This window comes from Mollisia scopiformis (assembly GCF_001500285.1).
Source record: "Mollisia scopiformis unplaced genomic scaffold LY89scaffold_29, whole genome shotgun sequence".
Taxonomy (NCBI): Eukaryota; Fungi; Ascomycota; class Leotiomycetes; order Helotiales; family Mollisiaceae; genus Mollisia; species Mollisia scopiformis.
In genome coordinates, this window is record NW_017263609.1 from 746,303 (window position 1) to 765,723 (window position 19,421).

The window sequence follows — 19,421 nt, forward strand, 5'->3', positions numbered from 1 at the left end:
GATCATGCTTTACCCCTCATTCAGGAACATCCCATCCCGTGATTCCGCATGACGAAAAGGTGACATCATTCTTAGTCAGGATTGTTTTCTGCATCGTGGAGAATAGGAGCTTTCATTCCGGGAAATGCAATACAATATCTATCATATGGTCCTTACAAGCAAAAGCGTACGCTTTGAAATATTTTACTGTTCTAAGCTGTTGAATCATGAGGCTCCACCGTAGAGTTAGGCAAGGCTTGGCCCCATTCTTGAAAAGGTGCTAAACGACATGAGAGACCACTAGGACCTTTTGATTTTAAACACCATACAGTATTTATTAATGTTTATTGACCGAAACACAAATCATATACTGTAAAGTTATTCCCATGATACTACATGGAGATCATTTTGGATTCGCAGTTGTGGTCGAGCTTCCTGAGAATAAACCATGAACCACCCCCAACCCTTTTGGCAACAGTTATGTATCGAGCGAAGATAATATCTTACATCATATTAAGCGAACAGAGTCTTTCATGTAATTGTTCTCCGCATCAATCTCAGCTCCGACATTAGAAGTTCTGCTGATGTCCGAAAGTCAACGGGACAATGAAACATTTCCCGAATCTTTCTTTAGAACAATTATTTAAGCTTAGCTCTTAAATGCTTAATTGTTTAATGTCTCTGCAGATAGCTGTTCAATGCGTGAGGCAGTCTCATTGTCCGCAACCTGAATTCCCACGAGCTAAGATAGCCCTGAGCGGGGTCATTCTTAAAGGAGGCCGAAGACCTTCGGGAGGAGTTTTGACACTATTGAGTTGATGCAAGACGATATTCTTCCCATTTTTGGTTGGTTTGATTAAATCTTTGTCTATGAAACTGCATAATTTGAAGTATGTTGCTGCTTGTGTGAAGTAAATTTGTCCAATCATAACTTCTCCGCCTCCCATGGAATTCCTTTCCCAGCAGCCACCCAAGTCTTCATTGCTTGACTTCCAACAGCAGGAGGAACAATGCTCTGTACTCTCCAAAGATCTCTATCACTTTCCGTGACACTGAACTCCCACCTGAATCTCATGTCAGCCCATAATCAATGCGTGAATTGGATGTAGACTTACGTCCATCCCTTCGGCTCAAATCTCTCCTTCAAAACACCTCCCAACCAATCAAGATATGCCTTCTCTCTTTTACTATCTTTATTCCAATTTACAGCAATATGCTCAGCTGTAACTCTGACAAATTTGCCATCTGTCGGTTTGCCTCCGACAAAAAAAGAGCCATGTGGTAACTGGTCTCATCAGCTTTAATTTTCACATTGAAGGGGGATGAACGCACCTCATGGAACATGACATTGACAAAGAAATCAGGCATCAACCTGGCATATCTTGCCGTTAAGGTTGATGCCAACTCCTGCTTCTCTTCGAGTGAAAGCTGATTTGGACTAATGTAAAACTGGAGGATAGGCATATTTTCAAATAGTCGAGAAAAAGCAAGATGAGGTGTTACAGAGAGTTTTCAACGCGTAAGACGAATCGTACCACATTCAAGTGGGGTATTCATGATTATATGAGCTTCAGGATTTATTGTTTAGTGATCACGGGTACTACGCTCCCCGCTCACATCACTCCGTGCAGCATTACCCCCCGGCATACATCCCAAGCATTGTAATCTGACACTACTCGCACATTGCCGAGACCTGTTACAAGGAATTATTCGGATTGAAAGCAGACACAGACTTTCTATCTCGGACCAGTTTTCATCGGAGGAGCCGAACCTCGAATCTCGCTTATGAGTCAGGATAGTTGTTGTTCAGTAATCTCTTCTAAGACAACGAAACTGGGATTAGCATAGTTGCATTGACGCAGAAAGTGTGGGGAAATCTGATTTCACATTTGCTGCGGGGGTAAAAACAGGTTCAGAGATCTCCGTTGACGTCTAAGAAGTCTAACAAGTCTAAATCTGAGAACGGTCTCGCTCTGTCCAAAGCCAATGTACGACCCACCAAAGTTACCATGCGATGCATCACGCTGTCTCTCCAACCAACAAGTATTACATCAATATCTTAAGGTCTCTCAAACAACCAATGCTCTAACTCCTTTGCTATCCGGGTGAGCACGGGGGAGGAAGTAGTCGCGGTTGAATTCGATGTCCTTGACTGTCGTCTCAAACAGCTGCAGTTCGCACTTTCGAAACACATTTGCTAAGCAAATATGAAGTTCAGCATATGCCAGATTCATTCCAACGCAAGATCTTGTTCCACGAGAGAAAGACACTTGGTATCGAGAAAGGAGCTTTCCATCGGGAGCAAGAGGCATTTCGCCAGTGATAGGATCAGCGAGCCAGCGAGTTGGGTCAAATGTTTTTGGAGAAGGGAAGATGGTTGAATTAGTGGCCACGAAATATTGACACATTGAAAATATGGCTCCGGGTGGAATCGTGTAGCTTCCGTATTGAATAGGCGTTGGCGAGGTGCGGGGAAGTCGAAACGATACGCCCAAGCTAAGTCTCAATCCTAAATGAGTCAGTATATGAGATCACAGGATTTGAGCCGATTCTTACCTTCTTGGATGATAGCAGTGAGATATGGAAGTCGCTCGAGCTCCTGTAGTGTTGGTGGGTTTTCGATATCGGGCCATGCAGCAGCCAATTCAGCCTTCAACTTTCTGCACACCTCTTTATCATTGAGAATGTAGAAGCAGGTATTGGTGAGGACCGACCGAGTAGTTTCGAATCCTGCAAGTACAAGGACCATCCCTTCATCAGCTAGTCTAGGGACTAACTTCTCTCGAGGAGGAAGATTCGAGCTGAGAACTTCGTGGAAGATGGTTTTGTGGGATACATTCACATGATCTTGATTTCTACCGGAGATGATATCTGTAACTTGCCGAAACATATCCTATAGCAGTATCAGTAAGTATCGCTTTCTTCGAGAGTGGGTCACTAACATCTTGGAAAGCGAAGAAATGGCCAAGTCCAGGAACCATGAATGCTACCAAACGGTTGGGCATATTCTGTGATATAATTCGAAAGACCGGGAAGAGGCGAATAACATGAATCAGTGCGGCGAACATTCGAGCAGTTTCGAGGGTTGGTGCAATGAAATCCGGGAAGTCCAAGTATTTGTATTCTCGAGCAAAAGTATAATGTGTCACGACATCCGTGGCATAGCAACCAAAAGCTCTTTCCAGCGACACTGCCTTTCCTGTGGACTTGTATTCATAGAGGAATCGGTTGCATAACTTTGCAGCTCGATCTTGGATTTCTGATTGGAGAATATAGATCTGTTGCTTCGAGAACAAGGGACTGATGGCTGAGCGACGCATCTTGTGAAGTGAGTGTGGAACAGTAGCCAGTCCCGCGGTGAAGAGGTTGACCCAAGATATATGTTCGAAGACTTTGTTGAAAGGGCGTACAGTAGTGTAGATCTCATCGTAGAAGTGAGGATCATTGATATGAATTTCCCACGGATTGATTCGGATAATAGGGCCTGCAATGGTGAGCTGGAGGTCCTGGAGGGAAGAAGCGACACCTACCATATTGCTTGTGCAACGACTCGAGATGCAAAGTGAATTTGCCTCCGAGATAAACATCATAGTAAATCTCGTAGAGCTGAGTGATAGCAGCGAGCTTTGGACCCGGAATGTGTGAGATCGAACTGAAGTACAGACGATGAATTGCGGTCCAAAGAAGAAGCCCCAACAAGGTCAGCGCGAACTTGAAAGGACTACCAAGGAAAAGCCCAAGAAACCCCTTGACCTGCGACGAAGCAGTGGTGATTGAATCCATCTTCTGAAGATTGAGTTCGGAACGGCGGAATCTGTCTTGACGGAAGGTGTGCCGTATGTCGTGCCACAAGTCGTTGAATTGTTGGAACAATTGTGGCACAAGAAGAGAAAATATTGCCTCGTTAGCTTGAAGATGATTTGCCAAGTTATACGACTGGGAGAATCTTAACGTGCCTGCTAGCGCGGCACAATCGAGTCATATTATCTTATTTCTGGTCCGTCAGCCTTGTCCAATTGTGAGCTTCAACTTTGAAATATTCATTCAGCACCACTCTGAGCAAGTAGCTTGGAGTGCAACTCCAAGCATGACAATAACTGTTGTTATGACAGTCTCCATATGGACTTCTCCTTGAATCTTCAGCATCGAAACATTCCCAGAAGGTATCTGCGCCAGCTCGAGCCATACCTCCCCAATAGTCTCTCATGAGCTTCAAACAATCAGCTTCACCACCGCATCGAGCAAGAGCTTCGGCAACATGATGGTAGGCGTATGGAGTCAGCGGTTTGAGAGCTTTGCTATCTTTCATTGCCGTTCTGATTGCTTCCAGAGAGATGTGTGAGTCCACGGCTCCAGACAGCGCCATCCATGCTTGGCTTATCCAGGATACTTGCCTTTCTGGACCACTTACAAAAACCCGAAGAGTCTTATTGTAGAAAGAAGATGTAGCTCCAGTCATCCTCTCCACAATATCCAAGTATGGAGGTTCCTCTCCGATCAATTTCGCAAGTTTGTTGACTTTTTTGCAACAATACAAAACAAGTCCATGCATGCCAGCATTTGTATCTAAGCCCTCAGACCAGTCAAGGAATTTCCAGGCTTCTGTAGCTCTCGAGTCAAACTTTCCGTTCTTGTCCAGATGGCTCATGGGCATTTTCATGCTTCCCAAGACGGTTGTCCACAATTCTCTTGCTGTTTCCAAATCGCCAGATGCAAGAGCGTAATCATAAACAGTTGGACCAAAGAGTGCATCATAGTCCACGATGTAATCTGAAGCAGCTGATAATTTTGGCTTTTCGAAGAGACAAGCTGGCAGACTTTCATCTTCTCGAGGCAAAGCTGCAAAGAGATAGAGACATCTTTTGGCGAGCCTGAAGTCCTTGAATGTACAATAATTTGTCAGAGCTTGTAATCTGAGATCACCAAGCCACAATCTTCGATCTCGACGAGGTCCATCTTCAAAGACAGTTTGAGCACAGTCCCGTAAAGTAGCTTGACTGATGCGATCCAATTCGTTGAGTTTTTTGTCCGTAGTTATCAAAGCCTCAACTTTGACTGCAGGCAAAATTGCACTCACAGCTCGAACTTTAACGTTTTGGAAGCGAACTTTGTATCTTTGGGAGGTATCTAGCACTTCAATCTTGAGATATCGAAAGGCATATCTTCGTGGCATTTTAACGTCTGTAGGAAGCCAGTCCACATTAATAATTTCGTCTGGAAGCCAACTGGTGCTTATTCCAGCCTTGGATGGATGAAGATCCTCCGTGACATCGTATGGAATTTCTCCGAATGTTAATCGTAATCTTGTAGGAGCATCGACATCGACTGCGTCAACGCCAACATGGAAGGAGAGGTAGCCAACATGATGAGAGCCGAAATCTAAGATAATTTGGTCGTCCTTTCCGAATGAGAGACTTGGTAAGTCTTGGATTGTGTGAGTTTCAATTGCCTTGCATTTGAAGAAGGCTGTTTGATCGGGGACGAATTCTATGACGGAAAGGGGATGAACTATTCGTTCATGCAATTCGGGCTTCAGCGCTTCAGCCTTTTCTGCAAATTTGGTGTTGATGTTTGTCTTTTTGGACGCCATTGCTATTGAAGTTCGGCTCGGAGACTCTTCTTGAGATCAAGGCCGTGAGGCAGTGACTCGCGGCAATTTGAGAGAAAGGAAAGGATCTTGTCTAGGCGTCAAGTAGAGCTTTGCTAACTCGTCCAGAAGATGGCTGACGAAGGGTAGAGACAACGAAAAGCGTCTTTCAGTGGCGACGCTCTTCTTTTAGATTTCGTCTCGATCTTCCCCGACTGGAAGAGGTCGCAAACTTCAATGGTAGGCCACTACTTCGAGTCAAGACATTGCGTTGGAGCTGAGCTGAGGCTAGGATGGGTAATTGCCTACAGGTATTAAGTACGATGCATTACCAACCAGATGAAAGATGATGCAACATCGGCAGGTAGCAGGCGACGCTAAGAGGAGTCACGTTTTTCACAAAGTATTTGAACAAGTGGATGCCGAACTCTATAAATTAAAAAAGCATATAAGATATTCGAATGTTTCTTGCTGATTCCAGGTTTCCTGCTTCCCTGCGCTGCGGAAAATCCAATTAGGATTCATGATGGCGACGGTGCGCTGAAGCGATTCCGGGGAAGCGAAACCATAGGCACCCAAAGCGCTGGCAACGCACCTCGCAGAACGCGCAGAACGCGCTGAGTGCGCTAGATGCGCCGACAGCGCTGCAGGCGCTAATCTCCCTCCTGAAATAACTCGCTTTCACAGCCTGAAGAAAATATATTTGGAGTAGCAGGGTAGTCCCCACAAGACGAAGTCAAAGACAATTATCATCCTCCTTCATGAAATTTGCGGCTCTCTCTGCAATCGCATACACAAGTGTCTGCAGATTCGCTCTCGGCATCAAAGGAAACACACTGGCATCCACGACTCTCAATCCATCAACACCATAAACCCTGAACCGCTCATCAACTACACCTCCCTTTTCTTTTGGCATCATGGCACATGTACCAGCTGGATGATATTCACTTTGAAGATTTTGCTTTATCCATTCCCCAACATTGTTCGAGTCCAGCTCATAATATCCAGGCTGGTAGATTGTACCGTTCCCTTTCAGGAGATCGCTGAGTGGTGGTGTTCTGGCTACCTTTTGAAGATGAAGTGCGATTCGAGATAGTACTTCGAGGTCGAATGGATTGGAAAGGTATTTAGGATCAATTTCAGGATACACAGTAGGGTCTGAAGATTGGATATGTACGGCACCTCTTGAATAAGGATGTTCCAAGACTCCAAGCAGAGTAAAGAAATTCCCAGTCAAAGAAGTGGTGAAAAGTTTCGTGGTGTCGTTAACATACTGGGGACTCATACCTCCAGTGACTGTGAGTTCTTGAGTTACAGCTTCTGTCTGGAAATACTTGTTCAGGATTGAGTATTGCGCTGCGAGGCTGGAAGAGATATTTGAGAAGGCAGGAGGGATGAGATCCCCACAGCCAATTTGTGGACAGGACAGAAGACCAGAGCTTGCACCTGTGGTAGCAAGAGGGCCGGTTGCATTGGTGATATACTGTTCATATGCTGCGTTGAAATAATCCGGGTCTGTAAAGTTATCAAGGGTTGTGACTCCAGGGATAACTTTGTAGCTGCTACAAATCAGCCTGGAAAGTATCGAATAAGATCAACTCACGCTACAGGAACGTATATGTGATCCTGTAAGTTCTCTCCAACATTTTCATTCGCAACCAGAACGTCAATTCCGTGTGTTTTCAAAAGACTGGGATTCCCAATCCCGGAAAGTTCCAGAATCTGAGGTGAACCGATGGATCCAGCAGATAGAATCACCTCCTTCTTGGCATGAACAATTTCCGTACTGTTTCCAATCGAATACTGCACACCTGTAGCTCTGACAGAATGACCTTTCTCAATCAAGATCTTCTCTGCCAGAGCTCGAGTAAGACCCTTCAGATTTTGACGTTTTGAAGCAGGAAGGTAATATCCCGTAGCTGCATAGCTTCTCGTCCTCCCTTTGAGGTCCATGTTGATCAGATTCGTGTATCCTCCTAATGCCAACCCATCTCTCGGATCTATCTTCGGAGCGAAACCGAGCATCTCATATGTTCGTGGCCATGCTTCATCTAGAGGTCCGTAGATATCAGGAAACGTGTTGTTGATGGGACCAGATGTTCCATGAATGCTGGGAACAATGTATTCTGTTTCGAGATCTTCTTCAACATGATATGATGGTGCGAGAAAGTTCTCGGACTTAGTGAAATATGGTTCGAGAACTTCCCAAGACCAGTTTGCATTTCCAAGCTGGCCCCAATTGTTGATGTCCTGCTGGGATGCATGAGTCCAGAATAGGAAGTTGATAGCTGACGACCCTCCGAGCTGCTTTCCTCGAGGATGAGCAACTTCTTGATCATTCGCATAGATTTGAGGTACTGTCTTGTAGTTCCAATCATACTCTGGATTACCATACATAGTGGTATAAAGACCAGGAGAGAGAACATTGGTATCATTTGAATGATCATTCCCAGCTTCGAGGACAAGGATAGAGGTGTCTGGGTTCTCTGAAAGCCGTGTAGCTATCGTCAAACCAGCTGTACCACCTCCGATGATGCTGCATACATTAGCAGAGTACTCCTTCTGGACGAGTGATTTACACATAGTCGTAGCTGGCAACAGCTTGAGTTGCTGAACTGAAGAGGCGAAGAGAAAAGAGGAATTGAGGTACTCCCCACATCTTTAGCATTGATGTCCTCAATCATGCCTCCACAGAGGTACTTTTATACTACCTGTGTGTGACATTGGTTAAAGTTGACTAATCGAGCTGCATCCCGGTCCGACTGCAAGGCACACGAACTCATAAATTGCCAAATCCAGTAATCGGGGTTCATTTCAGCTTCAAGCTGCCAAGACTCGTATTTGATACTAGTTGCTTTGTCATTGAAGATCTGGAGCTCACACCTTTGACCTTTTGTTAAAAGTTCATGACGAGAAGTCTAGGTATTTCGTGAATCAATTTAATCAGTAAGGACGTTCCTTTGGAAACACAAGTGAGTAGTCAAATTGAATACACTGCTGACAATATGCTGGTATCCCAAATCTCCCATCCCAATCATTCTTCATATCCAAAAGCTGCTGTCGTAAATCGTAAATCCATTGTCACCCAGCTCGATTCTGAGCAGGGAATCAAAACTCAACGTTAAATGACCCTTCGGCCGCTGTATAAATTCCAATTCCCTTTAATTTGACGCAACCGCACCTCGCACAGAATCATATGCACACTGCATCACGTGCCTTGCCTCTCCCGTTTCCGGATCGAAGATGTTACAACCCCTCATCGCAGCATTCGGCGGTGTGTACAAATGTAATGAGACAGCATAATCTGTGGGGTGGGGGTTTGAGATCTCATGAAGACCAAGCTGAATTTAGTTTAGCACATGATTAGATCATCGACGTTGGTGAACTCACATTATCAGCAATATAAGTAACTTTGTTCACGCCAAAATTCAATCTTGATGTCTCAACTAATGGTCCTTCATTACCTGGATTTTCAGGAATCGCGAATCGTGATTCTTGGAGTTCTCCTTTCAGAATCTGCAGCTGTCAGTTTTGGTCTCAAAGAATACCAAAGTATGTTAGACGCACCTTCATCAAACAGTGTGAGTCAGCATGATCATGTATTGGACTTGCTTGACCTGGTGTCCAAACAAGCAATAAGAGATTGAAAATGCCCGGAAGTTCGCAGACGAGATTTCTTGTATATTGCTTTTGGGGATTTCGATGTGCGTATTTCGACCAGTGATTAGAGTCTGAAGTGTAGGTTCGAAGAAGGTTATGCAGGTGTGGTAATGATGGCTTCGGAGTAGTGCCTAAGCTGTGAGTGATGGAGGTGAGGAGATCATCGAAAGGTGTCGACGTTTGATGTCTGACAGGCTGCTGCATCGAGAATCGAGGAACTTGAAGAGTTAGCTTGGTGCAAATCATTGCAAAGTATTCTTACCTGGTAATAGAGGCGCAACAGGAAGCGGTGACTGTTCCGTTTCCCATGGTGATGCAGTTTTTGAAATGCCAGTGATACCTCGATTGACCCCGCTCAATACACGAGAGGATCGAGTTGGGACCTTTGTTCGGAGTGCGCGAAGAGCGGTGGATTTGATGGGAGCCATGATTAGGTGGAAGACAGTGGCGGATGAAGCAGGAAGTCGATGCCTTTCACAGGTATTGCTTGGTAGATTAACGTTGGTGAATAACAAGAATCAGAAGTTGGAAAGTATTCAGAAAAGTAAGATTGATGTTGCGCCACGCTAATGTTGAGTGGAACTTATGCACAGCCATCCATCCGCTCATCGGACACAATTCATCAAGCTGATGAGCCCTCAAGCAGTATGAGTCTTGCGTCTCTTGACATCCCCATTGTTTGCCTCTTTCATCAATCCCAGCTCACTGATCGTCATTCTCCCTCCAAATCTTCCTCTTCATATTCAAACTCCTCCTTCGACTTCCATCTGGTCTTCTCGGTGTATGAGCATATTTTGCAAGGATTGTCGAGATTTCCTGATCTCCTTCCCAACCAAAATGAGCTCAAGGTCACATTTGGCCTTTATCAACCAATTGAATTGCCCACACCTTGATGGCCCTGGCCGCGGAATGACCATACTGTCAAGTAGTCTCCCAGTGTCACCGCCGTTCCGTTGTCGTCGAATTCGAATCCAATCAAAGCCGGCGTTAAGCGGGGTCATCGGGTGGAGTGAGACGGTGTCATTCTTATCTATTGGCCAAGACCATTCGATCTCTTGCACATGCAAGACCAAGATGACAAGAAGGAGACAACTCTTTGATGTTTGGGAAGGTGAAGTAGCAGCTTAGACGAGTATTAGGTAGTGCAGGTACCTGAGAGCATAAGGTCAAAGAAACATTTCAACATTCGCTTGAAAAAGGGGCAAAATCTGATGCCTTCTTTCCACAGAAAATTCTGAATTGACTCGTTTAATCTGACAAAGCGCTTGCATCTCGAGATCGTTGATCCCATCCGAAACTCGGAGCTGATAACATTGCCAAAACGGCCTCTATGCTATTCCGTATGATAAAGAGAAGTTTTGTGACCCAACGGACGCAGAAACCCACTTGAGTTACTGTGATTGGATGCCGTACGCCGCGATGTGTCATGTAAGAAAACCATTCCGAGATCCTCGACTTGAGGAAGAGAAAAAACGACGAAAAAGAAGCAGAAAATTTGCCCAACTTCGAGGTGAGTTTGTGTGAGTAGCTTCAAGTTATTGAGGAAGATTGACAAAGAGAAGAGAAGAAACGAAAAGGGAAAAGAGAATTGTTAAGTATCGCTCTTTCTCATTCGCTCTGGTCATCGATTAGTGTGACCAGGGCGATTGCGTGCTCATGGATAGGCACGTGACAGGAGCTGAGAGCTTGACCAAATATGGACTAGAGGCTGGAGTGGCGTTGCAGAATTTCTCGCTGTGTGTGCAACCATTCTTCTCTCATATCAGAATAAGAGATGCCGAGGGCGGCGAAGTGCTTTTACCTTCCCAGCTTACTTGCGCGTATTTGAAAACGAAACTCCTCATACATGCTTCGCGCCCCCGTCTCCAGAGAACACTGCTTGTCATCGTCTCGTTCGATGTCAAAGGTATACTTTTTGTTTCTCTTCTGAAGATATTAGGCTAAATCTTATGTCCTACTCACTTTATTGTTGCTTTGTAACAAATCTCTATTCTCAGATAGTTATGTTCGTCCGTTACTTTAACCCCAAGTGCGAATGCGAAACAAGCCTCATCGATAACCACTGGCCAATCAGCAGCAAGTAGCAAAAGCCAACAAAAGCTTGTGGTGAGCACCAATTATAGTGCTTACATGGAAAGACACTTTGATCCAAATCAACATCGCACTTAAAGAAGTAATCGCCATCTACAATAAGACCTGCCCATCCAACACATTATGCCTCTCCCAGATCATGCCTTCACTCTCCATGGCGGCTGCAATTGTCGTGCCATTCGATACAAAATCGAGGTCCCAGCATTCAAAGACCGTTTCATGCATCCAACTCGAGATCAAGCCCATCTCCCCGAGCGTGAGAAGATTCGATTTCCAATGTCATTAGTATGCCATTGCAATGACTGTCGACGAGGAACAGGAGCTTTGATCACTTACGCTTTCGCATGCTTGAACTCATACGTCTCTTTTCAAATCGAGTCACGAAGCAAGAAGGACTCCGATAAGAATGAATGGATCCCAGCAGCAAAAATCTTCCCTCCCGCAGAATTCAAGGAAAAAGACGATACTTTCCTAGAATTCTACGCCTCTACCGACGCACGGAGACGGAGCTTCTGCTCTCGCTGTGGAGTTAGTCTTACTTACAACTCTGTTTCGATGCCAGAACCGTGGCCGGCGTTCCTGGATGTCTGGACAGGAACTATTGATAGTGAGGATTTGGAGAAAGATTGGTTAATTCCTGTACGACATTGTTGGATTGATGTGGAGATTCCTTGGATTGGGAAATTGGCGTGTCAAGGTTCTGGTGGGATTCCTAGGCATGAGGGAGGGTCTGATTTTCAGTGAAGTTTCATCGACCGAGGAATGAAGCTGTTGTGATGATGCGGCGGAAGGGACCTGGAAGTATAGGAGGAGTTTGAGGAGCACAGTCTAAGGAAGAGAGAAAGAGAAGCTCCTGAAAGATGATGAGCTAATTGGAGCGGTCTATCTTCTCGGCTCTTAATAGTTCTTTCTAACGTCATTGCTATAGATTCTTGAATGTCTTCTGTTCACATACTGCCATTGGCAACATGAAAGTCTTGTTCTCCTTCGAATGTCTCAAAGTCACCTCCCCTGAATAAGTGAGCCTAGTTCCCAAAACCACCAGAATTGACAAACATGAAGAACATCTGTATAGAACAGTATGCGCAACTTCCCTTCGGTGGTTAACAATCTCACGTGTCTGTCCTCATCAGGACATCACATGCTGCTTAAGTAATTGAGAAATGTTTTGTTGCATGTCGCACTTTTCTGTACATGAAAAGCACCTCTCGGGCTCGCTTGAGCCGACCGGACAGCTACATGGATGGACATGGACACTGGACACGGGCAGTGTCCATTTCTCGACTTGAGTCTCAAAAATGAGACATGAAGATAGGTAAGAATAGTTCTCCAAGTTGGGCATTAGTTTCGCGTTCCATGAAGAATGACTCCAAAGAAAAGATGAAGAGGCCATCTGCTTGGTGGTTGTCGGTCGCGGGCGTCACCAGGTCTTTGCTGCAGGCTTCTTCAGGCCTGGCCGCCAGGCTTCTTGCGGGGTAAAATATTTCGGACTGACAAGGACATCTAAAGCAATTACAATCAATTCACATAATAGTTATGGCTGAAAGATGCAAATGATGAGTAGTAGTAGATCTGAATTGTCTCTCAGTCTATATGATATCTTCATGAGTCTTCAATGTCATCCTTCGTGATCATATGCTCCGGTCGCTCCTCGCGAAAAAATCGCTCAAATTTCCAACGCCAAACCCTCTTTTTACAATCCCAACCTGTGCTGTCATTCCAGTCATGATTTCCAAACTCCTTCAAATGCTTTCAATTACTCCATTCCCATATGCCAATCGTATCCTATCGTATTCAAGTACAAGCTCCAGCAACTAGATTTATGCTCTGCTAGCAGCAGCGAAAATGGCATCGAAATTGCTGATCTCCTGTCCCATTCTCCTTCGTGAGGTTGTGATGGATTCTTCGCGGATGTAGAAAGGTGGTCGTTCGACTTGGAATGATGAGATGTTCTGTAACCGGAGTGAAGACGCTTCTCTAGCATCGATGTATTTGTAGGAATCATCGTATCTAGCAGACTTGTAAGTGCTTGATCTGCTGGATGAAGAGAGGATATACACACCCTTGAACGGATCCGTTCATGGCAGCAATGGATCTGGTGTCGGCGGCGATGGCATAGCGAGGCATGTTGCTAATGTTGGTGGCGATGATGATGGTTTATTGATTGCGATAGGTTTCGTCGCTGGCTGTTTGCAATGATGCTGGACTGAGGTTGATGCTCGAAGGGCAAACTTGAGGGTTGAATGGAGAGAGAGGGAGATTGCAAATTTGGTATCTGGGTGTGTTATAACTCGACAATGGACTTGGCCAGAGGGACTGGAGGATATTTGAGAGCGATTTGATTTCTCGCGCAACCAGATATGTAAGCGCTACGGCTTCTTGGCAGACACGTATATCCCTGTCCAGCTGGAGGGCGTCGGGCAGTGCAAACCATCCAGCACTTCCGACTGGGTTGCACTGCAGTTGAAATTGGGTAAAGAGGCATTTGTTGGGCAGCAAAGCAGGTTTTTTGATTTCACCCGGCACCAACGGAACTGCTCTGCCACTTCTCGTATCCCAAGGATTGGCCAATTCTGCCTGTCGTCTGACCACAGTAATGAGACTGCATATGTGGGCGCAGACAAAGATGCTATCACGGAGGGGGAGATGTGAGGGGATTTACTTGCGCGCGCAATCAGAACTTGATCTTGACATGCAACAAAGACGCAAAGACATACGAGATTTGCTATACGAGGCTTATTTTGAATCTCGCCGTCATGCACTGGCCATTGCGGCATTTTATCCATCCGTGGGATGACGAGAAGTCGAGGGAGAACGGAGCGCGAGTGAAGAGTCGAAAGTAGTGAGAGAGAAAGGCCCTGATTCAATCCCGCAACTCACGTTGTTGCCGTCTCAATCTCAACTCGCGATGCCCCTCAAATGCCCCAATGCCCGAATCCAACATTTGATATTATCACACGAGAACAAAAATGCCGTCCATCCGTCTGCTGTTTTGGTTGCGCATCAATGCACCTTCCCCCCCTGTGCGCCAACATGACACGCTCGACACGTCAACCACTCGACTCATTTGCTTTCCGCCCGTGCTTACCGCCCCCGAAATGCCCCCAACTCCCGTCTAATTTGCTTGCGTTTTGCCCTTTTTCTCCCTCAGTTCCAGGACTCTTTGCTCACACCATTTGGCTGCGAAACGTATTCAGTCCTTACAGTCCTTACAACGGAATTTCTCGCGAATACAGCAATGACGGCATGTCTAATATGGCGGATCTGAGTATCGATCCCCAACTACGCCCTCCGCCCACCACTCAGCCTCACGGGGAGCCTGGCCTGTCCGCCCGCGCGGGGGATACTCCCGATGCTCAGTCGGATGGAGAACAGAATGATGGCACGAGTAGGAAGAGGCAGAAGCTAAATTTGTATAAATGCAACCAGTGTCGCGTGGCCCGAAAGAAAGTATGTTCATACCACCTGATTCTTCGTATTGCTGCTGATCAAAAGTAGTGTTTCCCAACAGATCGTGTCTGGCCGGAGAAGTGTCAACGGTGTCGACAGCACAAACCAGAGCTGGATTGTTCAGAACCTCAACTGAATACACGTAAGAGAGGTCCGAATTTACCAAAGAACACTCCACGATCGAAAACAAGATCGTCGTCGGAAAAGCCAGATGCTCCAAGCAAAGAGAGTGATGATGACAGTACCGCCGACGAGGCTCCTCCACGGTCGGAGCGACCTCTTCCCATCGGAGTACCCAAGAGGATCAAGCGAGAGCATATCGAAACAATGGAACCTGTCTCTGAGACCCCTCAAGCAAGGCCTGTGGGCAAGACAGACCAACCACCAGCATCCGTCTTCTTGAAGTTGGGACCAAACAATTTTCGATTACTTCGTCTCAAGCCTGGGAAGAGAGAAGATACAGTCGTCTGCTCCTTCCAAACAGTATCACTAGACCAACCAGTGGATTATGAAGCCATATCCTACTTCTGGGGTGGTAGTGATCTCGGCTGGAAAGATTCTGTCAGAATCGAGCTCGAAGATATTCACAAGAGAACCCATGCTGTTTTCATCAGGAGTAATCTTTGCAACGCACTCAAGAGCTTACGACACCCTACCGAAGTCAGAAATTTCTGGGTGGACGCTCTTTGCATCAATCGCAGTAATCAACTAGAGACGAATCATCAAGTTGAGATGAAGCTTCGTATCTTTCACAACGCCAAGAACCAATGTTTTTGGTTAGGTGATGACGAAGTATTCAAGACAGGACTAACATTCATCACGAGAATCCTCGATCTTGCCAAGATTGACGTCCTTGTCCGAGATCCCAAATCCATCGAAGGGTGGAGTGCTTTTGTTGCGTTGCTGAAGAATGTTGCATTCAGTCGGTTGTGGATGGTCCAAGAAGTTACGGTCGCAAAGACAACATCCTTACATTGTGGTTCGCAAGGAGTTCTGTATACCGACTTTGTCGACGCAGTAGCCATGTTCATATCCTGTCGTGAGAATCTTGTCCGCCTTTTTCGACAGAACGGCAAAGATTACAGGGAACTCCTCGATCGGAAGATTACAGTCACGAAAAGATTCATCGACGTCACACAGAACACATTACGCACACTGAAGCCTGATAGGCCTGATCCAGAGATTGAACGTCGACTCAGTCTTGAAGCGCTGGTCTCGCTACTGACTGATTTAACCTGCACTGATCCTCGAGATAGGATTTATTCAGTCCTGGCTCTTGCTAAAGATGGTCTACCTCCACCAGAAGGTACACTCATGGAAGGGTCGTATGTCTTACAGAATGATCAGTCACTCAGGATAGACTACGGAAGGAATGTTGTAGATGTCTACCAAGACTTCGTCATCCATGTCATCAAACACTCTCACTCGTTGGACATTATTTGTCGAAGATGGGCTAGTGCCGTATCGGAAAAACTTCCTACATGGGTTCGTCCACTTCAATCATCACTTCAACTTCCAGGCGATACCAAATCAACCGAACGAATCAACGCCGATAGTCTTGTTGGTCTGCCACACGAGAAATGTTACTCTGCATCTCAAAACAAACCAGCTGCATGGCAGAGGAAGCTCGATCCTCTCACGAACTCACTGCTCTCTCTATCCGTTCAAGGTTTCAAAGTAGACACCATAACCCATCTCGGTCCTCGCGCTTCTGAAGGTATCATTTTCTACGAATGGCTCGAGTTAGGTGGTTGCAAACTTACCGAGAATGGAGATGAAATTCCTGACAAGTTCTGGAGGGCTCTAGTTGGTGATCGAGGACCTCACTGCGCCAATGCCCCGTCATGGTATCATCGAGCACTTCTCTATTGTTTAAGTCACAGCACAGGAAATCCAGACATCAATACTAAGAATCTCATTGCGGAATACGAGGCTGAGTCTTCTCTGGTAGTCGATTTCCTGAGGAGGGTTCAGAGTGTGATCTGGAATCGCAAATTCCTGGTATGTGCGAAGAATGATTGGGTAGGCTTGGCTCCCATGGCTGCACAGATCTATGATGTAGTTTGCATTCTTTATGGATGTAGTGTACCTGTGTTATTGAGGCCGATGCCTAGTCCGATGAATGTTGAGTATTGGAGTGTGGTTGGGGAGTGTTATGTTCATGGGATCATGGATGGTGAGGCTGTTAGGGAATCGACTGATCCTTCGAGTATGGATCGTGATGAGTACTTTGAGTTGAGATGAGCTTGGAAGTCAAGATGGGGAATAATGAGAAGAGCTGGGGACAGAAAGATATGATGAAAGAGGAGTTGAATATGGACGAAAACTAGGAGATTTAGACCAGAATGGACGTCATGTCAGTATCACTGCTCGATTGAACTACAGCAAGCGCTGAGCAATTGCTCTACGTGAAACGACAACAATCCCAGCGGATGAAAAGAATGATGCAGTGTTCAGAAGCCTCTGCTCAAAGTGTTTTTCATTTTAAAACCCTGCTATTCCTCGCAGTTACTTGCCTCCAAAAATTAGCGTTCTCCACCGTTCCTCGGGCTCGGGTCAACCCATGACCACCAAGAACGCCTCGATTCCAGCCTCATCAGCCCTAAACTCTGCCACTCAGCTCTTGATTGATCGCGCATCATCAACATCATCAACATCACCATTATTTATGTTACGAATTCCCTTCCTGCTTCGCATGTTTTGTTCACGAGGAAATAATTTTATGAGAATATATCGAGGAAACCATTCGCGCCTGTTCATTGAAGTTCCCCAAATCCGACTTGGAAGTCTCCTTCCGGTCCTCCACTTTGAAGCTGCGCCGCCTAGTTACTAAATCTAACTTCAAGAAGTCAAGTCTTGTCAGGCTTCGCTACCAATCGTCTTAAGCTTGATCTATTCATGCATATTGAATTGGCAGGCGTTTGATGATCATACCTTGAACCTGTCAGAGGCGCAGTCTTCATTCCGCAATTGGACGTTTTGCGAACATCCTTATGAAACATCACGTACAATCCTGTTCCTTAATTTTGTGCTAAGAGTAAGGGATCATCCATCCAAGTTCACAGTGATCCTTTTTGTTTTTTCCCCATCTTCAACGATGGCTCGAATTCTGCTCCTCGCTCCTTTTCTTTCATCCGCCTTCGCTCTGTTACCAACATGTTACTATCCATCAGGAGTAACTGAACCCAATCACGTTCCTTGCAATCAAACAATCACTGGATTTTCAGCATGTTGCGATCCTCTTGATTCTTGCTCAACAAGCGGTATCTGCTTAGGAAGATCAGGATGGGATTATCGAGGATCATGCACAGATGAGACCTGGGATTCTGCGAATTGTGCCGCGAAACAATGGCCTCAATGTATAACAGGTAAGTCTTCCTAATAGATTTCACTTCGTAGCTAACAGTTACAGACCCTTCTACGAACGATGAATATGACAGCTGGACAGCAATCTGGTCCTGTTCCCCGATCGGCACAGCACAGGGAGAACAATGCTGTGGCTATGGCAATGGTTCATCGTGCTGTGATTCTAAATTCGAGCTGGGAGTCACTGGTCCTTCCTTTAAACCCGGCTACGATGCTCTGATCCAGAACCTCACAAGTGGTACCGTCAACGCATCAAGTATCCCTTCCCAAAAATCAAATTGTACGAACACAAACACCACCTCTACACAATCTTGCGGGAACGGAGACTTAGGAACGAAAGTCGGTGTTGGAGTCGGTATTCCGCTGGGAGTCTTGGTAGCAGGTCTACTTAGCTTCCTATTTTATCGCGAATTCAAGAAGGGAAAACAGACGAAAGGGGTTGCGGCTCCTGTGCCGAATCACGAGTATTACAGTCCGATGGCTCAGCAGCATGTTCCGAATTATACGAGTGGGTATGCGCAGAATCAACAGCCAGCAGCTTATTCGCCGAATGTTCCAAAGCCGAATCCATATAGCCCGGCAGCTGCAGCGCCTGTTTATGAAGCGCCGACTGCGAATGGGGTTCATGAGTTGGGGGGAAGGTAGGAGAGATCTCTAGAAAGGGGAGTGGTGAGGCTTGTGGGGGACTGTTATTCATTCGAACTGTAGGATTCGGGGTCAAGATCAGAAATTTTACAGCCCCTTTCGTTCTGCTGTGTACATATTTCATGCATCATGTCAAACCTTCTGTCTGTAATTTGCACAGCTTCTTGGACATGTTGTGAAGTTCGCTCAGAAGCCATTTGACACTCGACGGCAGTATGCCGAGTGGCAATACAGTCAGCTATGGTTCGAGATTTCAATAGTCCTCGATTCATTTGTCAAACGTATGTGAGCGATTGGTCGCGTTGACTCGTTACGAACATGGGGACAAAAGTCCGTGCGTTCAGGGCATCAGAATCATGAATTTTATTAATTAATTAGCTGTAGACCAGCCACATCGCTTAATTAAGTCGTGTACCCAGAAGTCCTGCTGCTCAATAAGCCCATTGATCCATTCCTGAGGAATTTTGTCCCATTCTTCTAATACTGCTACAACCATTTGAACCTCAGTTGTTGGCTGCCTTAGGCGCCTATGGAGAGCTTGTTTTATTCTCCTCCAGCACTTCTCAATAGGATTCATATCAGGGCTAACTGCAGGATGGGGGAATAGAGTAATACCCATAGAAGTACGCCAAGTAGCACAAAT

At 45.8% G+C, this 19,421-nt stretch overlaps 8 protein-coding genes across 8 annotated transcripts; 3 read left to right on the forward strand and 5 right to left on the reverse strand.

Moving 5' to 3' along the window:
* Positions 1-845: 845 nt before the first annotated feature.
* On the reverse strand, positions 846-1,469 carry LY89DRAFT_724452 (uncharacterized protein). Its single transcript, XM_018218900.1, has 3 exons — positions 1,312-1,469; positions 1,095-1,264; positions 846-1,043 (listed from the first exon to the last, which is right to left on the reverse strand). The coding sequence occupies exons 1-3, from the start codon at positions 1,441-1,443 to the stop codon at positions 905-907; spliced, it is 441 nt and encodes a 146-aa protein (XP_018063828.1). The 5' UTR covers positions 1,444-1,469; the 3' UTR covers positions 846-904.
* Positions 1,470-2,048: 579 nt separating this feature from the next.
* LY89DRAFT_741180 (cytochrome P450) lies at positions 2,049-3,762 on the reverse strand (the record flags this gene model as incomplete). The annotated part of the gene is made up of 4 exons (XM_018220673.1): positions 2,049-2,488; positions 2,536-2,872; positions 2,922-3,463; positions 3,510-3,762. The coding sequence occupies 4 exons, from the start codon at positions 3,760-3,762 to the stop codon at positions 2,049-2,051; spliced, it is 1,572 nt and encodes a 523-aa protein (XP_018063829.1).
* A 102-nt stretch (positions 3,763-3,864) lies between these two features.
* On the reverse strand, positions 3,865-5,966 carry LY89DRAFT_288641 (alpha-L-rhamnosidase). The gene is made up of 2 exons (XM_018206505.1): positions 5,876-5,966; positions 3,865-5,814 (listed from the first exon to the last, which is right to left on the reverse strand). Exon 2 carries the CDS (start codon positions 5,567-5,569, stop codon positions 3,968-3,970), a length of 1,602 nt encoding a protein of 533 aa, XP_018063830.1. The 5' UTR covers positions 5,570-5,814; positions 5,876-5,966; the 3' UTR covers positions 3,865-3,967.
* A 336-nt stretch (positions 5,967-6,302) lies between these two features.
* LY89DRAFT_598208 (alcohol oxidase) lies at positions 6,303-8,225 on the reverse strand (the record flags this gene model as incomplete). The annotated part of the gene is made up of 3 exons (XM_018210026.1): positions 6,303-7,125; positions 7,170-8,102; positions 8,146-8,225. 3 exons carry the CDS (start codon positions 8,223-8,225, stop codon positions 6,303-6,305), a joined length of 1,836 nt encoding a protein of 611 aa, XP_018063831.1.
* Positions 8,226-8,727: 502 nt separating this feature from the next.
* On the reverse strand, positions 8,728-9,430 carry LY89DRAFT_598060 (cysteine dioxygenase type I; the record flags this gene model as incomplete). The annotated part of the gene is made up of 3 exons (XM_018210014.1): positions 8,728-8,907; positions 8,957-9,082; positions 9,134-9,430. The coding sequence occupies 3 exons, from the start codon at positions 9,428-9,430 to the stop codon at positions 8,728-8,730; spliced, it is 603 nt and encodes a 200-aa protein (XP_018063832.1).
* A 1,567-nt stretch (positions 9,431-10,997) lies between these two features.
* On the forward strand, positions 10,998-12,186 carry LY89DRAFT_711244 (uncharacterized protein). Its single transcript, XM_018217891.1, has one exon. It carries the CDS (start codon positions 11,441-11,443, stop codon positions 12,059-12,061), a length of 621 nt encoding a protein of 206 aa, XP_018063833.1. The 5' UTR covers positions 10,998-11,440; the 3' UTR covers positions 12,062-12,186.
* A 2,164-nt stretch (positions 12,187-14,350) lies between these two features.
* LY89DRAFT_741186 (uncharacterized protein) lies at positions 14,351-17,011 on the forward strand (the record flags this gene model as incomplete). Its single annotated transcript, XM_018220674.1, has 2 exons — positions 14,351-14,767; positions 14,816-17,011. The coding sequence occupies 2 exons, from the start codon at positions 14,351-14,353 to the stop codon at positions 17,009-17,011; spliced, it is 2,613 nt and encodes an 870-aa protein (XP_018063834.1).
* An 853-nt stretch (positions 17,012-17,864) lies between these two features.
* Positions 17,865-18,778, forward strand: LY89DRAFT_741187 (uncharacterized protein; the record flags this gene model as incomplete). The annotated part of the gene is made up of 2 exons (XM_018220675.1): positions 17,865-18,135; positions 18,180-18,778. 2 exons carry the CDS (start codon positions 17,865-17,867, stop codon positions 18,776-18,778), a joined length of 870 nt encoding a protein of 289 aa, XP_018063835.1.
* Between the last annotated feature and the right edge of the window lie 643 nt (positions 18,779-19,421).

Coding starts and splice junctions, on each gene's coding strand:
- LY89DRAFT_724452 (XM_018218900.1), bottom strand. CDS start 1,443: ATGCCTATCCTCCAGTTTTACATTAGTCCAAATCAGCTTTCACTCGAA. Junction 1,265..1,311: donor TCAATGTCATGTTCCATGAG/GTGCGTTCATCC, acceptor TGATGAGACCAG/TTACCACATGGCTCTTTTTT. Junction 1,044..1,094: donor TTTGAGCCGAAGGGATGGAC/GTAAGTCTACAT, acceptor CATGAGATTCAG/GTGGGAGTTCAGTGTCACGG.
- LY89DRAFT_288641 (XM_018206505.1), bottom strand. CDS start 5,569: ATGGCGTCCAAAAAGACAAACATCAACACCAAATTTGCAGAAAAGGCT.
- LY89DRAFT_711244 (XM_018217891.1), top strand. CDS start 11,441: ATGCCTCTCCCAGATCATGCCTTCACTCTCCATGGCGGCTGCAATTGT.